Below are 27,521 nucleotides of genomic sequence, written 5' to 3' on the forward strand. Positions count from 1 at the left end.
ATTTCACCGACAACAATTTGTTTTGGAACATCGAGAACAAGACTCTCTCAAGGTCACATGATGTTGAAATAGTACAGGATTGTTCAATTAAACCTTATCAAAAGCAGCAGATTTCAGACTTTGACGACGATATTCTTCTCGGGAGCAACATTCACGAGACGAGATCTAAGTTTGCAAGCTCACAGCGCACACCCTCCTGCGTAAACCTGACCAAGTTCCCTCTGGCGGGTAATATATTTGTTCAAGTTGTGAGTCTTGAAACTTACGTAGCTATTTCTTAAGTGAGTCAAGTAAAGCTGTGTTATTAAATTTGTCTGTTTCCTCAGTTGATTCCAGCAGAGGGCAGCAGGCTTCCCAGGATACATATTCCCATAATAATTAGTTCCGAGCTCTTTATGAAAAATACAACAAGCCCCTTCAGAATTTTAAAGATCTCGATAGGGTCTCTCCTTTGCCCACTCTTTTCCAGAGAAAAGGTGCCAAGCCTGCTCAATCTTACTGATAATTGCATCTTCCCAATCCTTGCAAATCATTTATGTACTTTCAGGCACTACTTCAATTTTATCTCCTTCGTGTAATTCACAGGCTAAAACTATACACTCAGTACCATGGATGTGGTCCAACAAAGATTCTGTATAAATCTCCCCGATTTTCTAATCTATCCTTCTAGAAATGAACCCTGGCATGTTGTTCAAACATTTGCCTTATCCACTTCTGTTGTTTCTTCAGTGACCCTGCACTTATGGACGTTGTTTATACATATGCTATACGCACATAGTTGACCTGCCCTTGATTACAAAATCCAAAAATGGATTACTGTCTCTCTGCTTCTTCCCCCAGTACCTTTTCTTTGTTCTTTTAGAAGATTTTAGTTCAGACGGGCAGCATGGTCGACGCAGGCTTGGAGGGCCGAAGGGCCTGTTCCTGTGCTGTACATTTCTTTGTTCTTTGTACCTATTTCTCTCTCTGCATCTTTCACTCTCCCTGTCTCAAGGTCTCCCTTGTCATCACAGACTTCTGACTCTCGCATTCTTTCGATAACTTTGGGCTGTATCTTGTTGAGGCGTCGGGTGTCCTGACTGCCAGCTGGTGAGCCAGTGAAAGACCCACGCTGCCTCTTTTTGGGAAGACCCACTGAACCACAAGCCAACCAGGCAGTGGCGGACCTCCCACTGGATTCAAGACCCTGGTGGTGGAAGACTCGCCTACGCTCAGCAGCACTTCTGGAGTGGCCCGGGGGGGGCGGGGCGGGGGGGGGGGGGATTAGTTCCCAGTGTAAACCACCTCTGGGTACGAGCATCCGAGCAGTGTGCTTGCTGAGCTAATGGTTCTCTCAAGGAATGCTATAGAACATAGAACATAGAGCAGTACAGCACAGCACAGAACAGGCCCTTCGGCCCTCAATGTTGTGCCGAGCAATGATCACCCTACTCAAACCCACGTATCCACCCTATACCCGTAACCCAACAACCCCCTCTTAACCTTACTTTTTAGGACACTACGGGCAATTTAGTATGGCCAATCCACCTAACCCGCACATCTTTGGACTGTGGGAGGAAACTGGAGCACCCGGAGGAAACCCACGCACACACAGGGAGGACGTGCAGACTCCACACAGACAGTGACCCAGCCGGGAATCGAACCTGGGACCCTGGAGCTGTGAAGCATTTATGCTAACCACCATGCTACCGTGCTGCCCACGCCCACGGTAGAGCTATGTTCCAACTCTGTTCGAAATCCAAACTTATCTTCAGGGGAAACTGCCTGATTCGAACATTTGGAAAGGATGCACTGAACACTGAAGAATTCAGTTGACCTTCTGACGGGGAAAGCCATTCCAAACGCGGAATGAAACTTGACCGAAAGTTTCAAAGACTGTGAAGGTTGATCATCATCGATCAGGAAGCTTTGAATTTTGAATGTTTTTTGCTGTGTTTCACGTTTAATTTGTACGGAAAAGCTTTCAATTCTTCTGCCAGAACAATTTTTGAGAGTTTCTTAACGAAAGATATTGAACAGTTAAAATCTCGAATCTCCTGTGGGGTTGGTGGATGGACACCCTGAGCGATCTCTGATAACATCTGCATCAGTGATCCATTGATGATTGACTGTTTACTTCATTCATAACACCAAACAAACAGAACACGTTCTCAAAGGGATGTGTCATGGTTCCTGCTTAATTGGATCGGGATGCTGAGGAAATTTTGACATTAAATACTCAAACATGTGAGTGGCATTATCCAATAATATCAATCCATAGCGATGTATAACACATTGCTCATGTTCTGGGACTTACCCATCTCTAAATATTCATCTATCAGTCCATGGATATTCATGGGTTGCAGATTCCAATCTTTTTCCCACTGGGGTAGGTAGACTTTATTCTCCACGCTGTGACCAGATTTCTTCACCTTTCTTCGTGACCACCAATTCTGCAACAGCCTAAAAATAAACCAGGAAATTACTGCAGTAACAGAGCGGTATTCCACCGCCCCAACAACGCCGTGGTATATTCACAGCGGCCCAGGTCAGCATCTTTCACACCCGGTGCCACATGAAACAGCGCTTGTTTGCAGAATATATTTCACAATTACTTATTGACCAATCTTGCCAACGATCTAGAGCAGAGAAAAATCTCGTGCATAAGCAGGCGTAAAATAATAATGACTTCCTGCAAAAAAAAAAATTTCCTACTTTCAGAAAGCCGCAACTCCCGCCTCAGGGCTCCGCTCTGTTTATCTTCCCAGATTTGAAATAAATTTATAATTACAGTGGATTGCTGTATTGGGAATTGGGTAAACTGCGATGCCTGCAAGGTGGTAAAATGATCAAAGTAAGCATCCGTCTATTCACTTGAAGCTCAATCTAATCATTTGCACCACCTCTTCTCACCACTGGGTGGCAGCATTTGCAAGGAGCATGGAGTTGTGCTGTTCAAGGACCGTTCAAGGGGTGGCACAGTTTTGTAAGCACCTTGATTGTGAAGCACTGATTACGCACACATTGCTCCTGCCTGATAGTCATGTTCCCTGAAGACCATAGGTCACTAAGGGGCTGGTTTAGCACACTGGGCTAAATAGCTGGCTTTTAAAGCCGACCAAGACAGGCCAGCAGCACGGTTCAATTCCCCTACCAGCCTCCCCAAACAGGCGCCTGAATGTGGCGACTAGGGGCTTTTCACAATAACTTCATTGAAGCCTACTCGTGACAATAAGCGATTTTCATTTCATTTCAAGGCCTCCTGCAGAGAGCCCTTTGCCCCCTCCTCCTACAACTGCAAACAAACTGCCACCTTATCACAGGACCATCGAATGGTTAAAGCACAAAGGAGGTGTTTCAGTCTATGGTGTCCATGGTGACTCTGTGTAACAGTAACTGAGTATCTCTCCTCTGACATTTTCTTATAGCTCTCCATTTTTCTTCTATTCAGACAATCGGCAAATTTATTTTTGAAAGCCACAAATGAATCTGCCTCCACAACGCTCTCATGCATTCCTAATCCCAACCACTCAGCGACGAAATGTTTAACCTCGCATCCCTTTAGGTTTGTTAGCCATTCACCTGAAAACTGCCCCTTCTGGTCCTCGCACCGTCCACCAACAGATAACAATTTTCCTCTATCTACTCCGTCCAGACTCCTCAAGGCGTTGCGCACTTCTGTCAGATCTTCTCCCAAACCTTTCCCCCCCAAAGAAGGTCAGCCCCCAACTTACCCCAAACCATCGGCAAAACTGAAATCCCTCCTTCCTGGAACCGTTCTCATAAATGTTTTCCAAACTCTCTCTGAAGCCTTCACATGGGCCCGATGTCATCGCTGGGCCCGATTTGCATGTATAAAATGTGATGCAGTTTCCTTCGTGGGGGTGCCCCACTCACCTGTTCCAGAAGGATGTGGAATTGTGGGAAGGTGGGGGAAGAGGCGGTAATTGGCCACGCGGTCTGTTATAAGACCGTAAGACAAAGGAGCAGAATTAGGCCACTCAGCCCATCGAGCCTGCTCTGCCCTTCAATCATGGCTGATATTTTCTCGTCCCCATTCTCCTGCCTGCTCCCCAAAACCCCTGATCCCCTTATTAATCAAGAACCTATCTATCTCTGTCTTAAAGACACTCAGTGAATTGGCCTCCATAGCCTTCTGTGGCAAAGAGTTCCACAGATTCACCACCCTCTGGCTGAAGAAATTCCTCCTCATCTCTGTTTTAAAGGTTCGCCCCTTTAGTCTGAGATTGTTTTTGATTTGATTTGATTTATTATTGTCACATGTATTATTATACAGTGAAAAGTATTGTTTCTTGCATGCTATACAGATAATGCATACCGTACATAGGGATAGAAGGAGAGACTGCAGAATATAATGTTAGTCATAGCTAGGGTGTAGAGAAAAGATCAACTTAATACGAGGGAGGTACATTCAAAAGTCTGATGGCAGTAGGGAAGAATCTGTTCTTGAGTCGGTTGGTACGTGACCTCAAACTTTTGTATCTTTTTTGTGTCCTCTGGTTCTACATTTTCCCACAGGTGGAAACATCCTCTCTACGTCCACACTATCCCGGCCTCGTAGTATCCTGTAAGTTTCAATAAGATCCCCCTCATCCTTCTGAACTCCAACAAGTACAGACCCAGAGTCCTCAACCGTTCCTCATTCGACAAGCTCTTAATTCCAGGGATCATTCTTGTGAACCTCCTCTAGACTCTTTTCAAGGCCAGCACATTGTTCCTTAGATACAGGGCCCGAAACTGCTCACATTACTCCAAATGGGGTCTGACCAGAGCCTTATACAGCCTCAGAAGTTTTAACTGTGCATGTCTACAGCCGCCTATCACTAATTTTTTGCAATTTTATTTCTGCTTCTCTTTCATCTACATTATTGTAGATTATGGCTTGCCCTTTTCAAGCCAGACTACTAAAATAAAATGTCTTTTGTTCATCAGAAGTAACGTTTCTTACTGCATTTGATGAACCTGAACTACAAGCCAGGACGATGAATAACCTTGCGTGTGGGGTGGTTAGCTAATGGTGTGGGATCAGCCGATGGAGTGAGACTGCTGGGGGCACAGCCTGATTGGTGGCAGATGGGCAATCAAAAGATGCATCAGCAACTTGAATATTGTAAAGTCTGCAATGCTCTCCAGTGGAGGAGAATCTGATAAGGACTCTTGTTCACCAGAGCCTTGTTTGGAGAAAGTCTGCCTGGAAACCTCAAAAGGCTGGAATGGATGAATCAACTACTTGACCACTGAGGGTGGGGGCATTGACGGAAGGACTGACCGAGTGTCTGCCATGCAAGGTTATTCAGAAATCTTACAATTCTGCAGACCTATCATGAACAGGCCAATTTGGGGCTAACATTGGTCATATAGTCTGTACTTGTATGAATTTGTAATATAGTACGTACGGTGCATATGTAAAGTTATCTTTCTCCCTTTCTTTGAATACGTACAAAGTGTTTTATTTTTAGTAAAGTCACCTTTCTTTCATTTTCTTTTGATCATTGATAATTGTTTAATGGTTGTCCAATAAAGATGGTTGATTTCACACATTGCTTGGCACGGAGTCACTCATTCTTAGGCTCGGAGCCTGAGTAGGGCTCCGAACCGAAGTGAACCCCTCAAGAGGCTCTCACAAGCCCTGGTTGGCACCAGGCCCTGGGAAGTCAAAACTAGGGCCACCAAATCCCTCCAATTTTGCGCGTAGATGAATTTTATTCTTCCCGAATGCATGCATGATGGCCCCTGATAAAATCAATTTCTCCGTGAATGAAATGAAATGAAAAATGAAAATCGCTTATTGTCACGAGTAGGCTTCAAAAATGAAGTTACTGTGAAAAGCCCCTAATCGTCACATTCCGGCGCCTGTTCAGGGAATCGAACCGTGCTGCTGGCTTGCCTTAGTTTGCTTTCAAAGCCAGCGATTTAGCCCAGTGAGCAAAGCAGCCCCTGCTGCCAGTTCAGGGAAATGCTGCCAGTTCAGGGAAATGGAGGGTTTGTGATCAAGAGAATTTGCCTTCTAAACACTGGCAGGCGCACCAGAGGGGAACGAGTGTTCAATGTCACATGGAATTCATTTCTAATTGGCTTCTCCGCCGAGATCATAGAGAACGAAAATGGAAATCTTACGGGTAGCCAAGCTCCATGAAGTTATTCCACATTTGCTTCAGGACCATAATGATACCCATCTGCATGCACAGATCAATCAAACAGCCACTGGGATGACACTGTATCAGAGAAGAGACAAAGATTTATCAGATAATAAATATATCCATAATGTATGGAAGAACTAACTGTATGTAATCAGTTCCCTAACTGTAAGGCATGATAACAACAAGAAAAATCAAGCTCGTAACAATGAAAAAATGAATAAGGTGTTGTGTTCCATCCCTTTTCCCGCATGCTTCAGAAACTTTTATTTTTATTAACTTACGGGATATGGGCATCGCTGTTTAGGCCAGCATTTATTACCCATCTGTAGTTGCCCTTCAGAAAGAGATGGTGAGCTGCCTTCTTGAAGCAACAAAGGTCCTTGAGGTGTAGGTACACCCACAGTGCTGTTTGGGAGACAATTCCAAAATTCTGACCCAGTCAGGGCGGTGAGTGACTTGGAGGGGAACCTCCAGGTGGTGGGGTTCCCAGGTATCTGCTGCTCCTGTCCTTCTAGATGGTAGTATTCGTGGGTTTGGAAGGTGCTGCCTAAGGAGCCTTGGTGAGTTTCTGCGGTGCATCTTGTAGATGGTACACACGGCTGCCACTGTCTGCTGGTGGTGGAGGGTTTAAATGTTTTTGGAATCGAGAACAATCAAGCGGACTCCTTTGTTCTGGTGGTATCAAACTATTTGAGTGTTGCTGGGAGCAGCACTCCTTTGATTTTGATTTGATTTATTGCCACGTGTACCGATGCACAGTGAAAGATGTTGTTCTGCGTAGAGTCCAGACATATAGTTCCATACATGAAAAACATAGGGCATACATAATTTTTTTTTTATTCGTTCATGGGAGGTGACGTCGCAGGCTGTGCCAGCATTCATTGCCCATCTCTAATTGCCCTGAGGGCACAGGTAAGAGTCAACCACATTGCTGTGGGTCTGGAGTCACATGTAGGCCAGACCAGGTAAGGACGGCAGATTTCCTTCCCTAAAGGCTATTAGTGAACCAGATGGGTTTTTATGACGATCGGCAATGGTTTCATGGTCATCATTAGAATTTTAATTCCAGATTTTTATTGAATTCAATTTTCAGCATCTGCCGTGGTAGGATTTGAACCCGGGTCCTCAGAGCGTTACCCTGGGTCTCTGGTTTACTAGCCCAGTGACAATATCACTGCGCCACCGCCTACAATGAAAATACATAGGCACAGGCATTGGTTGAAGCATACGGAGTGCGGTACTCAGTAGAGATGTGTTAGAGATCAGTTCAGTCCGTGAGAGGGTTGTTTAGGAGTCTGGTAACAGTAGGGAAGAAGCTGTTTTTGAACCTGTTACTGCGTGTTCTCAGACTTTTGCCTCTCCTGCCCGATGGAAGAATTACCAGGGTGGGAGGGGTCTTTGATTATGCTGCCTGTCACACAGGCAAGCAGGGAGTATTCCATTACACTCTTGACTTGTGCCTTGTAGGTGGCTGACAGGCTTTGGGGAGTCAGGAGGTGAGTTACTCGCCGCAGGATTCTTAGCCTCTGACCTGCTCTTGTAACCACAATAGTTATATAGCTGGGTCCAGTTCAGTTTCTGGACGAGAAATAAACATCTATGGAAGAAAAATAGAAGCCTTTGAAATGTGGATGCTGAGATGTTTGCTGAAAGAATCCATAGACAGAACAAATGAAGAGGTGCTTGACAGTACAAGAGCAAAAGGAAGTCTAAAAAAGTAACATTTAGAAAAGGAAATGTCAGGACTTTGGCCGTTTGATAAGGGCTGAAAAAAGATCTCTCCTAGAGGGTGAAGTGGAGGGCAGCAGAGAGGGGGGTGAACTGGGATTAGGATTTCACATAAGGTGCCAGGTTCGAACAAATTCCAGAGAATGAGGGCGCGATTCTCTCAGCCCGGGGCCTGGCCGGAGAATCCCTGCGACAGGCGCGAATCTATGCCGCCCCGATGCCGGGACGTGATTCTCCGCAGAGTGGAGAACATGTGTCATTGGCGCCGGTGCGGTAGGTGTGGCGCCGGCTGGGGGGCCGCTCAATGGAGACCACCCCCCCCCCCGGCGATTCTCGGTACGGGATGGGGCGAGCAGTCGTAACAAAAAACCCGAGTCCCGCCGGCGCCAATCTAGCCTGCTCTTGAGGCGGGACCTCGACGCGGAAGGGTCCGGGGGCGGCCTGTGGGGGGGTGTGGGGTTCCCGACCTCGGGGGGGCCTCTGTTGTGGCCTGGCCCACGATTGGGGCACAGTGATCAGCGGGCCGGCCCCTCGGGCTGGGGGCCTCCTTTCTTCTGCGCCGGCCCCTGTAGCCCTACGCTATGTTGTGTCGGGGCCGGCGCAGTGAAATGAGCCACTGCGCATGCGTGCGTTGGCGCAGGTGCCACTGCGCGTGCGTGCACCCCGTGGCACCCAGTTGACTCTGAGATCAGCAGCTGGAGCGGTGAGGGTCACTCTGTAGAATTGCTGATTCTGAGGCCAATGTTGATGGCGTCGGGAAACGCGATGGCGTTTCCAACGGCGTCAACGCTTTGCCTCAGGATCAGAGAATCCCACCCTGAGTCTCTGAATGTGACTGCATGTCATAACCCTTTTCTTCTGTCCACCAATTCTTGTAATGGTTGGAAATTTGGCATTCTTGTATTTGTCCTGCTGAGTGTAAGGTGAAAAGCTTCGGCAGCAGGTCTCTCTTTTCAGTAATATTTCTATGATTGAGATATGCTAGATGAAATCAGGGCTGAAAGACTACACTTGTCCCCACATTCATCAGGAGCAGGGAAATCCTAACGGCAATGGTCGGGAAATTATTGGAAAGGATTCTCCGAGACAGGATTTCCTCCCATTTGGAAGCAAGTGGACGTATTAGCGAGAGGCAGCACGGTTTTGTGAAGGGGAGGTCGTGTCTCACTAACTTGATTGAGCTTTTCAAGGAGGTGACTAAGGTGATTGATGAAGGTAGGGCAGTGGACGTTGTCTACGTGGACTTCAGTAAGACCTTCGACAAGGTCCCTCATGGCAGATTGGTACAGAATATGAGGTCACATGAGATCAGAGGTGAGCTGGCAAGATGGGTACAGAACTGATTCAGTCATAGAAGACAGAGGGGCAGCACGGTGGCGCAGTGGGTTAGCCCTGCAGCCTCACAGCGCCGAGGTCCCAGGTTCGATCCCAGCTCTGGGTCACTGTCTGTGTGGAGTTTGCACATTCTCCCCGTGTTTGTGTGGGTTTCGCCCCCACAACCCAAAGATGTGCAAGCTAGGTGGATTGGCCACGCTAAATTGACCGCTAATCGGAAACAATGAATTGGGTACTCTAAATTTTAAAAAAATAGAAGACAGAGAGTAGCAATGGAAGGATGTTTTTCTGAATGGAGGGCTGTGACTATTGGTGTTCCGCAGGGATCAGTGCTGGGACCTGTGCTGTTTGTAGGATATATAAATGATTTGGATGAAAATGTAACTGGTCTGACTGGTAAGTTTGCGGATGACACAAAGGTTGGTGGAATTGCGGATAGCGATGAGGACTGTCAGAGGATACAGCAGGGTATAGATTGGTTGGAGACTTGGGCGGAGAGATGGCAGATGGAGTTTAATCCAAACAAATGTGAAGTAATGTATTTTGGAAGGTCTAATACAGGTGGGAAATATACAGTCGATGGAAGAACCCTGATAGGCAGAGGGATCTGGGTGTACATATACGCAAGTCACTGAAAGCGGTAACGCATGTGGGAGAAGGTAGTCAAGAAGCCATACGGCATCCTTGCCTTCATTGTCCAGGGCATTGAGTATAGAAATTGACAAGTCATGTTGCAGCTGTATAGAACCTTGGCTAAGGAATATAGAGTTCAATTCTGGTCGCTACAGTACCAGAAGGATGTGGAGGCTTTTACCAGGGTACAGAAATGGTTTACCAGGATGTTGGCCGGTACGGAGGCCATTAGCTATGAGAAGAGATTGGATAAACTCGGTTTGTTCACATTGGAACGACGGAGGTTGATGGGCGACCTGATAGCAGTCTACAGAATTATGAGACAGAGTGGATAGTCCGAAGCTTTTTCCCAGGGTGAAAGAGTCAATTCCTAGGGGGACATAGGTTTAAGGCACAAGGGTGAAAGTTTAGAGGAGATGTGCGAGGGGCGTTTTTACACCGAGGGTAGTGGGTGCCTGGACCTCGCTGGCAGTGGAGGTGGTGGAAGCAGGTACGATAGCGACGTTTCGGGATTGTCTTGACAAATACGTGGATAGGGTAGGAATAGAGGGACATGGTCCCCAGAAGTGTTGAAGGTTTTAGGTCAGACGGGCAGCATGGTCGGTGCTGATGTGGAGGGCCGAAGGGCCTGTTCCTGTGCTGCACTTTTCTTTGTTCTTTGCTCTCTTCCAATATCCTTCGTAGAATATTTACACTGACCTGGGTGCAAGACAATTCTCATCTTAACTTTGAAAGTAACAGCCTGACAACAAATGGGACTTTGGCTGCGACGTTTGTTTCAAACATTTGGCCTGGCTGAAAATCGGACTCCTCCTTATCCCATAAACTAACAATGTTGTCCTCGAAATGAACACAGATGCTGTTAGATCAGTATGTAGAACACAGGTATTATTGAGAACTATTGCGAATGCTGTACCATTATTTAAAAAGGTTGTGAGAGATAGGCCGGAATACTATTGTCTGGTCAGTTAGGCTTCAATGGTGGGAAAATTGTTGGAAACAATTCTGAGAGAAAGGATAAACTGCCACTTAGAAAGGCACGGATTGATCAGGGGTAGCTAGCATGGCTTTGTTTGTGGAAGATTTCCACAAACAATATATTTATCAAAGAGCGTGAAGGGAGCCAGGAGTTTAGAGTACAGCTGACTGGAAGTAGAGTCGGAGGGCGGAGGTCCAGTTGGTTCACGGGGCAGCTAATTTTGTAAAGTAAGAGGGGATGGAGGCTAGGGCAGTTGCATGCTCCTCCTGTAGGATGTGGGTGGTGAGGGATACCTCTGGTGTCCCCGCTGACTATACCTGCGGGAAGTGCACCCAACTCCAGCTCCTCAGAGACCGTGTTAAGGTACTGGAGCTGGAGCTGGATGAACTTCGGATCATCCGGGAGGCAGAGGGGGTTATAGAGAAGAGTTACAGGGAGGTAGCCACACCAAAGGTACTGGACAAGAGTAGCTGGGTTACAGTCAGGGGAAAGAAAACTAACAGGCAGACAGTGCAGGGATCCCTCGTGGCCGTTCCCCTTCAAAACAAGTATACCGTTTTGGATGCTGTTGGGGGGGATGACCTACCGGGGGAAGGCCCCAGCGGCCAGGTCTCTGGCACTGAGTCTGGCTCTGGGGCTCAGAAGGGAAGGGGGGAGCATAGAAAAGCAATAGTAATAGGAGATTCAATGGTTAGGGGAATAGATAGGAGATTCTGTGGTCGCGAGCGAGACTCCCGAAAGGTATGTTGCCTCCCGGGTGCCAGGGCCAGGGATGTCTCTGATCGTGTCTTCAGGATCCTGAAGGGGGAGGGTGAGCAGCCAGAAGTCGTGGTGCACATTGGTACCAACGATGTAGGTAGGAAAAAGGGTGTGGAGGTAATAAACAAGTTTAGGGAGTTAGGCTGGAAGTTAAAGGCCAGGACAGACAGAGTTGTCATCTCTGGTTTGTTGCCGGTGCCACGTGATAGCGAGGCTAGGAATAGGGAGAGAGTGCAGTTGAACACGTGGCTGCAGGAATGGTGTAGGAGGGAGGGCTTCAGGTATTTGGATAATTGGAGCGCATTCTGGGGAAGGTGGGACCTGTACAAGCAGGACGGGTTGCATCTGAACCAGAGGGGCACCAATATCCTGGGGGGGAGGTTTTCTAGTACTCTTCGGGAGGGTTTAAACTAATTTGGCAGGGGAATGGGAACCGGATCTGTAGTCCAGCAACTAAGGTAGACGGTAGTCAGGACGCCAAAGCACATAGTGATGCAGTGGGGAAGGTAACAATGACAAAGGAGAGTACTTGCAGGCAAGGAGATGGGTTGAAGTGTGTATACTTTAATGCAAGAAGCATCAGGAATAAGGTGGGTGAACTTAAGGCATGGATCTGTACTTGGGACTACGATGTGGTGGCCATCACAGAAACTTGGATAGAAGAGGGGCAGAAATGGTTGTTGGAGGTCCCTGGCTATAGATGTTTCAACAAGATTAGGGAGGATGGTAAAAGAGGTGGGGGGGTGGCATTGTTAATTAGAGATAGTATAACAGCTGCAGAAAGGCAGTTCGAGGGGGATGTGCCTACTGAGGTAATATGGGTTGAAGTTAGAAATAGGAAAGGAGCAGTCACCTTGTTGGGAGTTTTCTATAGGCCCCCCAATAGCAGCAGAGATGTGGAGGAACAGATTGGGAAACAGATTTTGGAAAGGTGCAGAAGTCACAGGGTAGTAGTCATGGGCGACTTCAACTTCCCAAACATTGAGTGGAAACTCTTTAGATCAAATAGTTTGGATGGGGTAGTGTTTGTGCAGTGTGTCCAGGAAGCTTTTCTAACACAGTATGTAGATTGTCCGACCAGAGGGGAGGCCATATTGGATTTAGTACTTGGTAATGAACCAGGGCAGGTGATAGATTTGTTAGTGGGGGAGCATTTTGGAGGTAGTGACCACAATTCTGTGACTTTCACTTTAGTAATGGAGAGGGATAGGTGCGAGCAACAGGGCAAGGTTTATAATTGGGGGAAGGGTAAATACAATGCTGTCAGACAAGAATTGAAGTGCAGAAGTTGGGAACATAGGCTGTCAGGGAAGGACACAAGTGAAATGTGGAACTTGTTCAAGGAACAGGTACTGCGTGTCTTTGATATGTATGTCCCTGTCAGGCAGGGAAGAGATGGTCGAGTGAGGGAACCATGGTTGACAAGAGAGGTTGAATGTCTTGTTAAGAGGAAGAAGGAGACTTATGTAAGGCTGAAGAAACAAGGTTCAGACAGGGCGCTGGAGGGATACAAGATAGCCAGGAGGGAACTGAAGAAAGGGATTAGGAGAGCTAAGAGAGGGCATGAAAAATCTTTGGCGGGTAGGATCAAGGAAAACCCCAAGGCCTTTTACACATATGTGAGAAATATGAGAATGACTAGAGCGAGGGTAGGTCTGATTAAGGACAGTAGCGGGAGATTGTGTATTGAGTCAGAAGAGATAGGAGAGGTCTTGAACAAGTATTTTTCTTCAGTATTTACAAACGAGAGGGGCCATATTGTTGGAGAGGACAGCGTGAAGCAGACTGATAAGCTTGAGGAGATACTTGTCAGGAAGGAAGATGTGTTGCGCGTTTTGAAAAACTTGAGGATAGACAAGTCCCCCGGGCCTGACGGGATATATCCAAGGATTCTATGGGAAGCAAGAAATGAAATTGCAGAGCCGTTGGCAATGATCTTTTCGTCCTCGCTGTCAACAGGGGTGGTACCAGAGGATTGGAGAGTGGCGAATGTCGTGCCCCTGTTCAAAAAAGGGAATAGGGATAACCCTGGGAATTACAGGCCAGTTAGTCTTACTTCGGTGGTAGGCAAAGTAATGGAAAGGGTACTGAGGGATAGGATTTCTGAGCATCTGGAAAGGCATTGCTTGATTAGGGATAGTCAGCACGGATTTGTGAGGGGTAGGTCTTGCCTTACAAGTCTTATTGAATTCTTTGAGGAGGTGACCAAGCATGTGGATGAAGGTAAAGCAGTGGATGTAGTGTACATGGATTTTAGTAAGGCATTTGATAAGGTTCCCCATGGTAGGCTTATGCAGAAAGTAAGGAGGCATGGGATAGTGGGAAATTTGGCCAGTTGGATAACAAACTGGCTAACCGATAGAAGACAGAGAGTTGTGGTGGATGGCAAATATTCAGCCTGGAGCCCAGTTATCAGTGGCGTACCGCAGGGATCAGTTCTGGGTCCTCTGCTGTTTGTGATTTTCATTAACGACTTGGATGAGGGAGTTGAAGGGTGGGTCAGTAAATTTGCAGATGATACGAAGATTGGTGGAGTTGTGGATAGTGAGGAGGGCTGTTGTCGGCTTCAAAGAGACATAGATAGAATGCAGAGCTGGGCTGAGAAGTGGCAGATGGAGTTTAACCCTGACAAGTGTGAGGTTGTCCATTTTGGAAGGACAAATCTGAATGCGGAATACAGGGTTAATGGTAGGGTTCTTGGCAATGTGGAGGAGCAGAGAGATCTTGGGGTCTATGTTCATAGTTCTTTGAAAGTTGCCACTCAAGTGGATAGAGCTGTGAAGAAGGCCTATGGTGTGCTAGCATTCATTAGCAGAGGGATTGAATTTAAGAGCCGTGAGGTGATGATGCAGCTGTACAAAACCTTGGTCAGGCCACATTTGGAGTACTGTGTGCAGTTCTGGTCACCTCATTTTAGGAAGGATGTGGAAGCTTTGGAAAAGGTGCAAAGGAGATTTACCAGGATGTTGCCTGGAATGGAGAGTAGGTCATACGAGGAAAGGTTGAGGGTGCTAGGCCTCCGGGTGCCCCGGTTTCCTCCCACATTCCAGGTTAGGTGGGGTTATGGAGATAGGACGGGGGTGTGGGCATAGGTAGGGTGTTCAACCAGAGGGCCGGTGCATACTCGATGGGTGGAATGGCCTCCTTCTGCACTTCCGGGATTGTATGAAGTCTCTGGAAATATGAGAACTCGTGGGATGAGGGGAAAGTGGTCTGTTGGATCCAAAAATGGCTCAGTGGCAGGAAACAAAGGGTAATGGCCAATGGATATTTATGAGAAAAATAACAGCTTTCAATGCTGTTTCACAGGTCTCCGTGTTGAGGCCATTGCTGTTTGCTGGATATATGAATGATTTGACTTAAATGTGCCTTGCTTGATTTTAAAATTTTTGGATGACACAGAAACTGACCATGTAGTTGATAGTGAAGAGCATTGCTGAAGACTCCAGAATGATATCAGTGGTTTGGTTGAGTGGGCAGAAAAGTGGCAAATGGAATTAAATTCGGAATTCCGTGAAATGATACATTTGGGGAGCTGAACAAAGGCAATGGAATACTCACAAAACTGGAAGATATTGAGAGGAGAAGAGAAAGTGAGAAACCTGGGAATGGATGTCCACAAGTTCTTGAAGGTGGCAGGACAGGTGGACAAGATGGGGCAGCAGGGTAGCATGGTGGTTAGCATAAATGCTTCACAGCTCCAGGGTCCCAGGTTCGATTCCCGGCTGGGTCACTGTCTGTGTGGAGTCTGCACTTCCTCCCCCTGTGTGCGTGGGTTTCCTCCGGGTGCTCCGGTTTCCTCCCACAGTCCAAAGATGTGCGGGTTAGGTGGATTGACCATGCTAAATTGCCCGTAGTGTCCTAATAAAAGTAAGGTTAGGGGGGGGGGGGGGGGTTGTTGGGTTACGGGTATAGGGTGGATACGTGGGTTTGAGTAGGGTGATCATGGCTCGGCACAACATTGAGGGCCGAAGGGCCTGTTCTGTGCTGTACTGTTCTATGTTCTATGTTCTATGTTCAAGGATCATAGAATTTAAAATCATAGAATTTGCAGTGCAGAAGGAGGCCACTCGGCCCATCGAGTCTGCACCGGCCCTTGGAAAGAGCACCCTACTTAAGCCCACACCCCCACCTGATCCCCGTAACCCTATGTAACCTTTTCTTTTGCACTAAGGGGCAATTTATCATGGCCAAACTACCTTAACTTGCACATGTTTGGACTGTGGCAGGAAACAGGAGCACCCGGAGGAAACCCACGTAGACACGGGGAGAAGATGCAGACTTCGCACAGACAGTGACGCAAGCCGGGAACCAAACCTGGGACCGTGGCGATGTGAAGCAACTGTGCTAACCACTGTGCTGCTGCGCCTCCCGCAAAGAAAGCACAGGAAATGCTTTTCTTTACTGGCGGAGGCATTGGGCGTGATCCAGCGGACTCAAGTTAAAGTCCGCTAATTGCCACATTTAGCAGGGTGTTTCCCATCGGCTGCAGCATCTGCCTGGGCCCGAAACCTGGCAGTGCCAACCTGGCACCTTGGCTGTACCACCTGGGCACCCCGGCAGTGCCAACGTGGCACTACCAGGTGCCAGGTTGGCAGTGTACCCTCTGCCAGGGTGCCATCATGCCCTGATCCTGTCCACCTTAGCGTCTCCATTGTCCTGGGAGAACCTCTCAGGCGCCGTTACGACTGGTCCGTGTTTGTGTGGACCTGTACTAAACGGCGCCCTGGCGAGGGTTCCCAGACACGACTAGCTCATTTAAATATGCAGATCTGGATCTCGTCTGGTGAGGGCACGATCCAGATCGGGTAGCAATGGGGTCGCTGAATCGTCTTCACTGAATAGAAAAGCCGGGATGTAATGCTGGAACTTTATAAATCTCTGGTTAGGTTGCAGATGGGGTTTTGTGTAGAGTTTTGGTCACCGCATTACAGAAAGGACACAATTGCTCTGGAGAGAGTGCAGAGGAGACTTACAAGAATGTTGCCAGGGCTTGAAAATGGTAGCTATGAGGAGAGATTGAACAGGCTCAGGTTATTTCCCTCAGAAGAGAGGAGGCGAAGGGATGACCTGATTGAGGTGCACAAAATGATGAGGGGCCGAGGCAGGGCAGACAGGAAAGACTTGTTTCTCTTCGTGGAGGGGTTAATGACCAGGGGGCATAGATTGAAGGTGACTGGTAGAAGGGTTAGAGGGAACGTGAGGAAAAACCTTTTCACCCAGAAGGTGGTGGGTGCCTGGAATTCAGCGCCTAAGCTGGTGGTTGAGACTGAAATGCTCAACTCATTTAAAAGCTATCTGCATCCGAAGTCCTGCAATCTGCAAGACTGCAGATCAGGGCTGGAATGTGGAATTAAAATGAGCGGCAAATTCCTTTTTATTGGCCGACCCAGACACGATGGGCTGAATGACCTCTTTCTGCACCGTGACTTTTCAAAGGACCTTCTACGACGCTATGGCTGGAAGGCCAAGGCAATGTGAAAGTGAGCCATCTTTTTTTCAGTGTTCCTATTAACTGATCATTAACTGCTGCGCACTGAGGCAGCAATTTACTCAGACAGGGTGTCAGTAATTTCAAAGTGGTTAGCACAGCTGCGGTGTGTCAAGCTTCAGATGCAGATGATGGATATGTACCTCCTCCAGTCTCCATCTCTGGAACAGCTTGGTATAGGAACCTGGCCGTCCTGCGAACCTGCTCAACACACAAGAGAAACAGAAAGGGAATTAGCCAACGGGTTCGGATGCACTGTGCACAATCCTTCCAGACCGATCTGAGCTGTGTGGCTTCCAAAGATAAAAATATCAACAGCAAGGACACGGAAAAGCCATTTGGCCATTAGAGCTCGTCGCTCTTGTGCACTAATTGCCCTTTTGAAGAATGCAACTGTGTTTTGACTATCCTACGCGTTTGCGGTGATGTTTCTGGTCGAAAATTAGTTTGTTGCAAACATACAGTAGTCTGTGAGTACAGGAGCTGTAATGAGGGAAGGCAGCATATATTACAGTTCTCATATCACAAACACTGGTCCCTTCAGGCTGGAGGGTGGAGGTGAAATAGGCAGCCCCCAGCTACGTGTGAAAGCGAATATCGTCCCCTTATCACAAACAGATCCGACATTAAAATATTAGGGTCCTCTATTGTTCTCCTTCTTTCTTGGGGATATGAGGGGTTGTGGCAAGGGGAATAAACACAGCATTAATTCACCATCAGATCAGTAACAAGTGGTTCGGCTATTTTTATTCTTGACTTCTCCACGGGCCTACAATGGAGTTCTACTATCCAGTTTGCCATTTGGGGGTTCTGTGATTTCACATCGTTGTGGTGGCAAAGCCGGAAACATGCTGTAAATATTCTGATGCATAGGAACTTAGGGAGTGGACCAATCAATCCCTCAAATGTGCTGCATCGTTCAGTGAGATCATGGCTGACCAACACCTCAAGCTCCATTTCCCCATTTATACAGAACATCCCCTAACACCTCCGCCTAACATGAACCTCTCTGGGGGCAGTGGCTGTGGGGAAAAGGGGGGGGGGGGGGAGAGCACGAGACATGGGGAGGCAAGAAAAGATTAGGCTCCATATAACCTCAATTAGATCAGCAACTGCAGATGATCATTTATGTATCAACACTGTCGGCGATGTGGCACAGTGGTTAGCCCTGCTGCCTCACAGTGCCAGGGTCTCAGGTTCAATTCCAGCCTTGGATCACTGTCTGTGTGGAGTTTGCACGTTCTCCCCGTGTCTGCGTGGGCTTCCTCCGGGTGCTCCGGTTTCCTCCCACAGTCCAAAGATGTGCAGGTTAGGTGCATTGGCTGCGCTAAATTGCCCGTTAGTGTACAAGGATGTGCAGGGTAGATTATGGGTTTGCAGGGATAGGGCGAGGTGGGGCAGGTGGACATGGGTGGATTGTTCATTTGAAGGGTCGGTGCAGACTCGATGGGCCGAATGGCATCCTTCTGCACTGTCGGGGATTCAATGATCCTAACTCTCACGAGCCTGAAAACGGCGAGTTAATTGAGGAACTTTGATGTTTTGACACTGAGCAGTAGTTGCCGATCAGGTGCTCTTCCACACCTCGCCAGGCTTGGACCTTGTGAAGGCGGCCAGCTTCTGCATGGGGCTGGGTAGCAGCTCAGACATGTTGGCGCTGTGGTTGGCGGGCAGCGATGGGCAGTAGAGCTGGTCCACTGCTGGTGGTGGTGGGGGCTGGGTGGAAATTAGGGAAGAAGAATAGGCTGGAGACTGACAGTGGAAGATTCCTGTGGGGCCAGGAGGAACCTTAGACCTGCCTGAAATGCATCCTGTTTATGATTTTGGTATAAGGTGCAGTCTGGGCATGGAAATGACTGATTGACACATCATTGAGGATTTGCCAAATATTAATGGCTCTAATCAGGCCGTGAAGTGTGACTCTCAAATGGACAATTCAATAACACAGATACTCAACTCCCTCATTTCACCAATGAGCAAATTCAACCTGCATTCCTTCGACCAGGGTCATTGTTTATTAAAATGTACAGGTCCCTGGCATGAGACTCCCACAGGACTCAGAGATTAACCCGGGGCTCAACAACATTAGGTCCAGATACCAGGAGCTGATCAGGAAGGCAGGTTTAAAAATGGCCAGCAATAATTAACGCCGAGCTATCATTTCCTTCCGACTTCTTTGAACACAGCCTGATGACTCAGCTGAATAGTGTTCCCAGCACAACATTAAATCGTTTAATGCAGCAACCTGGTCAAACACCCAGCCGCCCCAACTGACCTCACCATGATCAATTACAACTGTCCCAGAATATTAATTATTGCAGCAGTTTGCGAAATACTGTGCAAGTTTGGTCGAGTAAGAAGCCTGAATTCCCCTCTTCGCCCCAAAGACCTTCAGAAATGAAAGAGGATGGGAAACCGGAAGGATCCTAAAGAAAATCAATGAAAATTAATACACCATTAACTTTTTATTTTCTTTTTTTAAAATTTAGAGTACCCAATTATCTTTTTTCCAATTAAGGGGCAATTTAGCATGGCCAATCCACCTAACCTGGACATCTTTGGGTTGTGGGGGTGAAACCCACGCAGACACGGGGAGAATGTGCAAACCCCACAGGGACAGTGACCCAGGGCCGGGATGCGAACCTGGGTCCTCAATGCTGTAGGCAGCTGTGCTAACCACTGTGCCATGTGCCACCTCTAATACACCATTAACACTGCAGCTTTATAGTAGACAACAGGCCATATACGTGCCCCCAAAGACCTCTTTATAAACTCATGGTAGCTTGCTGCTGTTTGATTGGAATGGGAGGCAGAGTTATAATTCAATGCCTGCACATTGTTAGCTTCTCAGGATCTTTCATCCGTAGCTACCCATCTCAAAATCAGTCCATTAATAATTTACTAAGATGTGAGGAAGCATTTCTCAAAGTGGATCTTATTAATAACAAATATGATGAGGATAGACATTTCATCAACTTACTTATCAACTTACCGTTAGGCTGAGTGCAACATTGAGCTTCACTTTACGTGCATGTAAACCAAAATCAGGAGCTTTGAACCTTAACTTTGCATCCCAGAAACAAAATATGTTTGGAGTCAAAACTACATGTGACTGAGAGAGACCTATTAGGTGCGAACTTTGTACATAACTGGGGTTACACCTTAAACTGGAATATTATCAAAATTCATTAATGGAACTCACCTGCCTAGAAAGAAAGCAACGTAGAAAATTGAACTGTTCAGGTTCACAAACTGGAAGAGGAACATTTTAAGAGCAAAGCTGTTCTCCCATTCGGATTCTGTGCGAGGATGTTCTGAAAACAATAGATGACATCTGGATCAGTGATTAAATCAAAAAGGGACGTCCTTGAAAAGGACACTTGGAACTGATCTGGGCCGGGATTCTCCCCTACCCGGCGGGGCGGGGGGTCCCGGCGTAGCGGAGTGGCGCCAACTACTCCAGCGTCGGGCCTCCCCAAAAGGTGCGGAATTCTCTGCACCTTTAGGGGCTAGGCCCGCGCCGGAGTGGTTGGCGCCAAGCTGACTGGAGCCAAAACCGGCGGCAGCGGCCTTTGACGCCCGCCGCCCGGCGTCGGGGCTGGCCAAAAGGCCTTCGCCGGTTCGCGCATGCGCCGGTGCATCAGCGGCCGCTGACATCACCACCGGCGGATGCGCGCTGGGGGATTCTCGTCCGCCTCCTCCATGGTGGAGGCCGTGGCGGCGGCGGAAGAAAAAGAGTGCCCCCACGGCACAGGCCCGCCCGCTGATCGGTGGCTCCCGATCGCGGGCCAGGCCACCATGGGGGCATCCCCGGGGTCCGATCGCCCAGCGCCCCCCCCCAGGACCCCGGCGGCCCACTCGCGCCGCCAATCCCGCCGCCACCAGAGGTGGTTGAAACCATGTCGGCGGGATTGGCCTCTCAGCGGTGGGACTTCGTCCCATCGCGGGCCGGAGAATCGTCACGGGGGGGCGCGCCGATCGGCTCGGGGGGCCCACCGATTGGCGCGGCGCGATTCCTGCCCCCGCCAATTCCCGGGTGGCGGAGGCGGGATTTACGCCGGCCCCGGGCGATTCTCCGACCCTGTGGGGGGGTCAGAGAATTTCGCCCCTGGTTTGTGAAAGTGATGGACAGAAGCACTTATTAACATCTAGCCAACGCAAATTCAGATTATATTTTTGAAGTAACATTTGCGTTAAAGAAAAACTTTATTTTTAAAAAGAGGTCCCCCATGTTATGATGAGTTTTATGTAGAATATAACCGAAAATCGATTCAATTAATTTTGGTTAATTTTATATGTGAGAAAATGCAGGCTCTTTATGCTTTATGAAGTTAAATCGTTTAAAAAGATGACTTTTCATGTGTGCCGAGGTTTGGGGATCCCATTCATTCACTTACCCCAGTTTGTCAGTAGGTATGCAACTTTTTCATAAACCTCAAAACAAAAATAAAGAGAAAAGTCAGACACTTTAACAGGGCAAAGGTTTAATCAATGCACAGTTTTACTTGTGAAAGTGTCGCGGCATCTTCATCAAGCTGTGACGCACATTCTCTTGGTCCAAGTATGAAGGGAAGAAGTAGGGTTCTCTCAAAGCTAAACCGATCCCGACGTTACTCTATTCATCGACACGTCTAACATTACAGAAGCACAACCGAATCTGCAGCTCAATTAAGAATCAGCCTCAATTAAAAACTTAATAAAAAATTACCCATCATGCCCTGCTTTGAACTTAATGTTCCCCAGCAGTCTGCATATTTTCTTCACCAATACCATCAGCCTGGGTTGATTCTCTCAATGCAAGTTGTTTCTTATTAAACACAGTAATGTAACGTTTTGGATGACAGGTATCTCCTTCAGGCAGTTGGGGTGGGCAGGGGTAGGGGGACGGTTGTGTTGGTGGTGGGGGGGGGATGTGTGGCAATAGTGGAGGTGACCAGGGCCACTGAAATGAAATGAAAATTGCTTATTGTCACGAGTAGGCTTCCCGTACCAGCTTCCCCGGACAGGCGCCGGAATGTGGCGACTAGGGGCTTTTCACAGTAACTTCATTGAAGCCTACTCGTGACAATAAGCGATTTTCATTTTTAATGAGGTTACTGTGAAAAGCCCCTAGTCGCCACATTCCGGCGCCTGTCCGGGGAGGCTGGTACGGGAATCGAACCGTGCTGCTGGCCTGCTTGAAAAGCCAGCGATTTAGCCCAATGAGCTAAACCAGCCCCTGCACTTACCACATTCAAAGACATGATGATGATGAAGTTGATGCAGACTCCAGTTCCTGCCGTGGCAAACTGCCAATTCTTCTTCACAAAATCCCACTGGAAAGTAGCAAAGTTCTCCATGGTCACGAGGCGATACACCACCACGCCAAAGACCGCTGCCAGGACCAGCAAAATCTACATCGATCAGAACAGAAGAACAGGACATCTGCTGAGTCATACACATAAACTTCCCAATTTTTAGTTTTGGTATTGGTGAGAGGGGAACTAATGAATAGGATTTAATTACAATGATTTATTGGGGAAGACAATAATTATACTCAATAAAGGGGTCTTGGGGATTTTTTAAACTTATATAGTGCATTATATTATATGTTGGAACAGTTGAGGAACATTGCCGCTTCACGGCGTTGAGGACCCGGGTTCGATCCTGGCCCCGGGTCACTGTCCGTGTGGAGTTTGCACATTCTTCCTTTGTCTGCGTGGGTCTCACCCCCACAGTCCAAAGATGTGCAGGGTAGGTGAATTGGCCATGCTAAATTAATTAATGGTAACCTTTATTGTCACAAGTAGGCTTACATTAACACTGCAATGAAGTTACTGTGAAAAGCCCCGATTCGGAAAAAAAAAACCAATTGGCACTCTAAATTTAAAAAAAAAGAAAAGAACAGTTGAAAAAATTCCACAGTCAGGATAAAGACACCAATCAGCAACTTGTCGATGTGGTAAAAGGCACATATGACGCTAACTGCTAAATGCTTATGTAGTGATAAAAAATGCCTGCAAGTCCCTCAATAACATGTTTTTCACTCTGACTGGTTTTTTTAGTGATCTTAGCAAACGTATTTTTCCCAGACACCACCTGCAAGACCCTCAATAACATGTCTTCTTCAGTCTAGCTTGGTTTTCTCGGACCTCAATATGCAGACACAACCATCAGTGTCAGCAACAAGGGAAGAGAATAGCCAGGAGGAATAGAGAGCTAAAGGGTGGAAAATACTTAGTCTGCCTAGCGGACACCTGCAACTTGTTTCATGTCAAAGTCTGACCAGACAACGTTCAAATGTAAATTATGCTTTTGTCTATGTGACCCACAATGGATAAATATTGAATGATTTCTCAGTTGGGTAGAGTCAGCTCCGGAGATCCTTCTCTGAGGTTCTGCTCTCCCAAACCGTTGGCTAATAAACGATCGTCCTGCACCTGGGTCTCCTCCAATTGTTTTGCATAATAATCTGCTCAGTAACAGTATAATAGAGAAGATGCCTGCTTAAATCTTGTGTCAGCATGGTACTCTTGTCTCGCAGCTCAGAAGGGTTTCAAGGTTCAAATACAGGGGTCAGAGAAGAAATTCCTCTTCATCTCAGTCTGAAATTGACACCACTTTTATTCTGAGACTATGTCCTCTGGTCCTCTGGATAGAACTGAGTTAGCACGGCTTTGTCAAGGGGAGGTCTGTGGTGGTATGGATATGAGCACTGCCATTGGTGCAGAGCACTAGCTTCCCATTGGCTCTGGCTGGTCATGTGCCTCTCGTCCAATTGGCTGGGACTAGTCATGTGACTGCTCGCCAATTGGTCGAGAGGCAAGTAGGCCCCGCCTCCAAGGCGGGGTATAAGTACCCAGAGTTCTCGGCGGTCGGCCTTTCTCTGTAGTCGACCAGCGGGCTAACAACTAGCTGATTGAAGCCACAGTTCGGATCCTAATTGTGTCTTGAGTCCAATTGATGGTACATCAATTTAATCAGCTAGGATTTTGGAATGGAGCTACGCATCAAGCCGGACTGCCTCCGTACCAGCCCACATGCTGCAAATGCGTCTGCAATTTTTAAACACTGGCAGGAGCGGTTTAATAGCGACCTGACAACTGCAGCCGGCAAGCCCACCAAGGAGCAGAAACTCCACATCCTCCACTAATGCGTGGGCACAGCGATCTAATGAATGATTGAGGACGAAAGCGAATATGATGCGGCCATGGAGATTCTCAAAGGACACTTTCTCCGGCCGGTCAACGAAGTATACGCACGGCATCTCCTGATGACTAGACAACAGTTCCCTGGTGAGTCACTCGACGAGTTTTACCAGGCCCTTGCAGCTCTAGGGAGAACGTGCGCATGTCTCCAAGTTTCGGCGACTGAGCACATGGAACTTTTAATCAGAGACGCTTACGTTGCTGGCATGCAGTCCCCTTCTATCCGCCAACGATTGCTGGAAAAGAACACCCTCAGCCTAGCTGAGGCACGGACTCTTGCAACCTGCCTGGAGGTTGCTGCCCGTGCATACGCCCCCGCAGCAACCCCCTGGACTTCATGGCACGTGCCACCCCTGTCCTCCGTGGACCCCGCCCCCCCCCCCCCCCCCAAGCCTGCACCGCGGGTCGCTCCGACAAACTAGCGGGGCCCCGTTGCTATTTTTGTGGTCTCTCCAAGCACCCCCGCCCGCGCTGCCCGGCCCGCTCCGCTCTGTGCAAGAGCTGCGGGAAGAAGGGCCACTACGTGGTGGTCTGCCAGACCAAGTCGGTCGCTGCGACCGCGGATCGCCCCCTCCGGGCCCCCCCAGGGCCCCGCGTCGCGCACCAACCTCTTCGGCCCGCCTCCCGGCCCCCGCAGACGCCGCTGACACTCCCCCCAGCCGCCACGAGGTTCCCACGGGCGCCACCATCTTGGGCCCCGGACGCCATGTGCGGGCCATGGGCGCCGCCATTTTGGGGCTCCGGCTCCACGTGCGGGTCCTGGGTGCCGCCATCTTGGGACCCCGACTCCACGTGCGGGTCCTGGGCGCCGCCATCCTGGGCCAACACGGAAGGCCCTGCAAGCGATTACTCTGCCACTGAGGATGATCTGGAACTCTCACCACGACTGGCTTCCATCAAACTCGACCAGTCGCGACCACGCATGCTTGCCAAGACTACGACAACGGTTCATCTCAACGGACAGAAAACGACGTGTCTGCTGGACTCCGGGAGCACGGAAAGTTTCGTCCACCCCAACACGGTAAGACGCTGCGCGCTCCCCATCCATCCAGTTAAACATAAAATTGAATTCGCCTCAGGTTCGCACTCCGTCCAAATCACCGGGTGCTGCATAGCGGACCTCACGGTCCAGGGGAGGGTTTTCAAAAACTTCAAACTCCTCATTCTCCCCCGTCTATGCGCTCCGGCACTCTTGGGCCTGGATTTCCAGTGCAACCTGCAGAGCTTGACCTTCCAATTCGGCGGCCCTATTCCCTCCCTTACTGCCTGCAGCCTCGCGTCCCTCAAAGTGTACCCCCCTTCCTTGTTTGCTAATCTCACCCCAGATTGTAAACCTGTCGCCAACGGGGCAGACGATACAGTGCCCAGGACCGGACCTTCATCGGGTCCAAGGTCCAGAGGCTCATTAAGGAAGGAGTTATCGAAGCCAGCAACAGGCCCTGGCGAGCCCAAGTGCTGGTAGATCGGACTGGGGAGATAAACCGGATGGTCATTGATTACAGTCAGACGATCAACAGGTTTACGCAGCTGGACGCGTATCCTCTCCCCCGTATTTCCGACCTGGTTAACAGGATCGCGAAATACAAAGTCTTCTCCACGGTGGACCCTAAGTCCGCCTACCACCAGCTCCCCATCTGCACGAGTGACCGAAAGTACACCGCGTTTGAGGCAGATGGGTGCCTCTACCACTTCCTCAGGGTTCCATTCGGTGTCACAAATGGGGTCTCGGTCTTCCAACGGGGGATGGACCGATTGGTCGACAAGCACGGTTTAAGGGCCACCTTCCCGTATCTCGATAACATCACCATCTGCGGCCATGACCAGCAGGACCACGACATCGACCGCCAAAAATTCATCCGAACCGCTAAACTCCTTAATTTAACATACAATAAGGATAAGTGCGTGTTTAGCACCGACTGTCTAGCCATCCTTGGCTATGTAGTGCGTAACGGAGTGATAGGCCCTGATCCCGAACGCATGCGCCCCCTGATGGAACTCCCTCTCCCCAACTCCCTCAAACGCTGCCTGGGCTTCTTCTCATATTACGCCCAGTGGGTCCCCAACTACGCAGACAAAGCCCGCCCCCTCATCTAGTCCACCTCCTTTCCCCTGTCGATGGAGGCCCGCCAGGCCTTTAGCCGCATCAAAGCGGATATCGCAAAGGCCACAATGCATGCTATCGACGAGTCCCTTCCCTTCCAGGTCGAGAGCGACGCGTCTGACGTAGCTCTGGCGGCCACCCTGAACCAAGCGGGCAGACCTGTGGCCTTCTTCTCCCGGACCCTCCACGCTTCCGAAATCCGCCATTCCTCGGTGGAAAAGGAGGCACAGGCCATAGTTGAAGCTGTGCGATATTGGAGGCACTATCTGGCCGGCAGGAGGTTTACCCACCTCACAGGCCAACGGTCAGTAGCTTTCATGTTCGATAATGCACAGAGGGGCAAGATCAAGAACGACAAGATCTTGCGGTGGCGGATCGAGTTGTCCACGTACAACTACGATATCTTGTATCGTCCTGGGAAGCTCAACGAGCCTCCTGATGCCCTATCCCGCGGTACCTGTGCCAATGCGCAGATTGACCGCCTCCGCTCCCTCCACATGGACGTCTGCCATCCTGGGGTCACCCGTTACTACCATTTTATTAAGACCCGCAACCTGCCCTACTCCGTTGAGGTCAGGACCATCACCAGGGACTGCAACGTCTGCGCCGAGTGCAAACCGCACTTCTACCGCCCCGAACGAGCGCATCTGATCAAGGCATCCCGCCCCTTTGAACGTCTCTGTATAGACTTCAAGGGCCCCCTCCCCTCCACCAACCATAACACTTATTTCTTGAGTGTTATCGACGAATACTCTCGCTTCCCTTTCGCCATTCCCTGTCCCGACATGACCACGACAACCGTCATAAAGGCCCTCCTATCCATCTTATCCCTGTTCGGTTACCCCGCGTACATCCACAGCGACCGGGGGTCCTCCTTTATGAGCGACAAACTGCGTCAATTCCTGCTCAGCAGGGGAATAGCCTCGAGCAGGACGACCAGTTATAACCCCCAGGGTAACGGTTAGGTCGAGCGGGAGAATGGCACCATTTGGAAGACCATCCTGCTGGCCCTACGGTCCAGAGATCTCCCTATCCCCCATTGGCAAGAGGTTATCCCGACGCCCTGCATTCAATACGGTCTCTCCTCTGTACTACCACCAATCAAACACCTCATGAACGTCTTCTTGTTTTCCCCAGGAAGTCGTCCTCAGGATCCCCTCTCCCGACC

At 48.9% G+C, this 27,521-nt stretch overlaps 1 protein-coding gene across 1 annotated transcript in view; it reads right to left on the minus strand.

Moving 5' to 3' along the window:
* ano3 (anoctamin 3) overlaps nt 1-27,521 on the minus strand; it is a 313,721-nt gene that overhangs the window by 69,326 nt on the left and 216,874 nt on the right. Inside the window, exons 17-22 of the mRNA XM_038808322.1 lie at nt 22,294-22,458; nt 21,463-21,499; nt 20,268-20,379; nt 17,209-17,266; nt 6,118-6,215; nt 2,297-2,442 (exon numbers count right to left, since the gene is read on the minus strand). Of these exons, the coding sequence (XP_038664250.1) occupies nt 2,297-2,442; nt 6,118-6,215; nt 17,209-17,266; nt 20,268-20,379; nt 21,463-21,499; nt 22,294-22,458 (616 nt within the window). The remainder of the gene's footprint in view (nt 1-2,296; nt 2,443-6,117; nt 6,216-17,208; nt 17,267-20,267; nt 20,380-21,462; nt 21,500-22,293; nt 22,459-27,521) is intronic.

This window comes from Scyliorhinus canicula, chromosome 9, assembly GCF_902713615.1.
Source record: "Scyliorhinus canicula chromosome 9, sScyCan1.1, whole genome shotgun sequence".
NCBI classification, from domain to species: domain Eukaryota; kingdom Metazoa; phylum Chordata; class Chondrichthyes; order Carcharhiniformes; family Scyliorhinidae; genus Scyliorhinus; species Scyliorhinus canicula.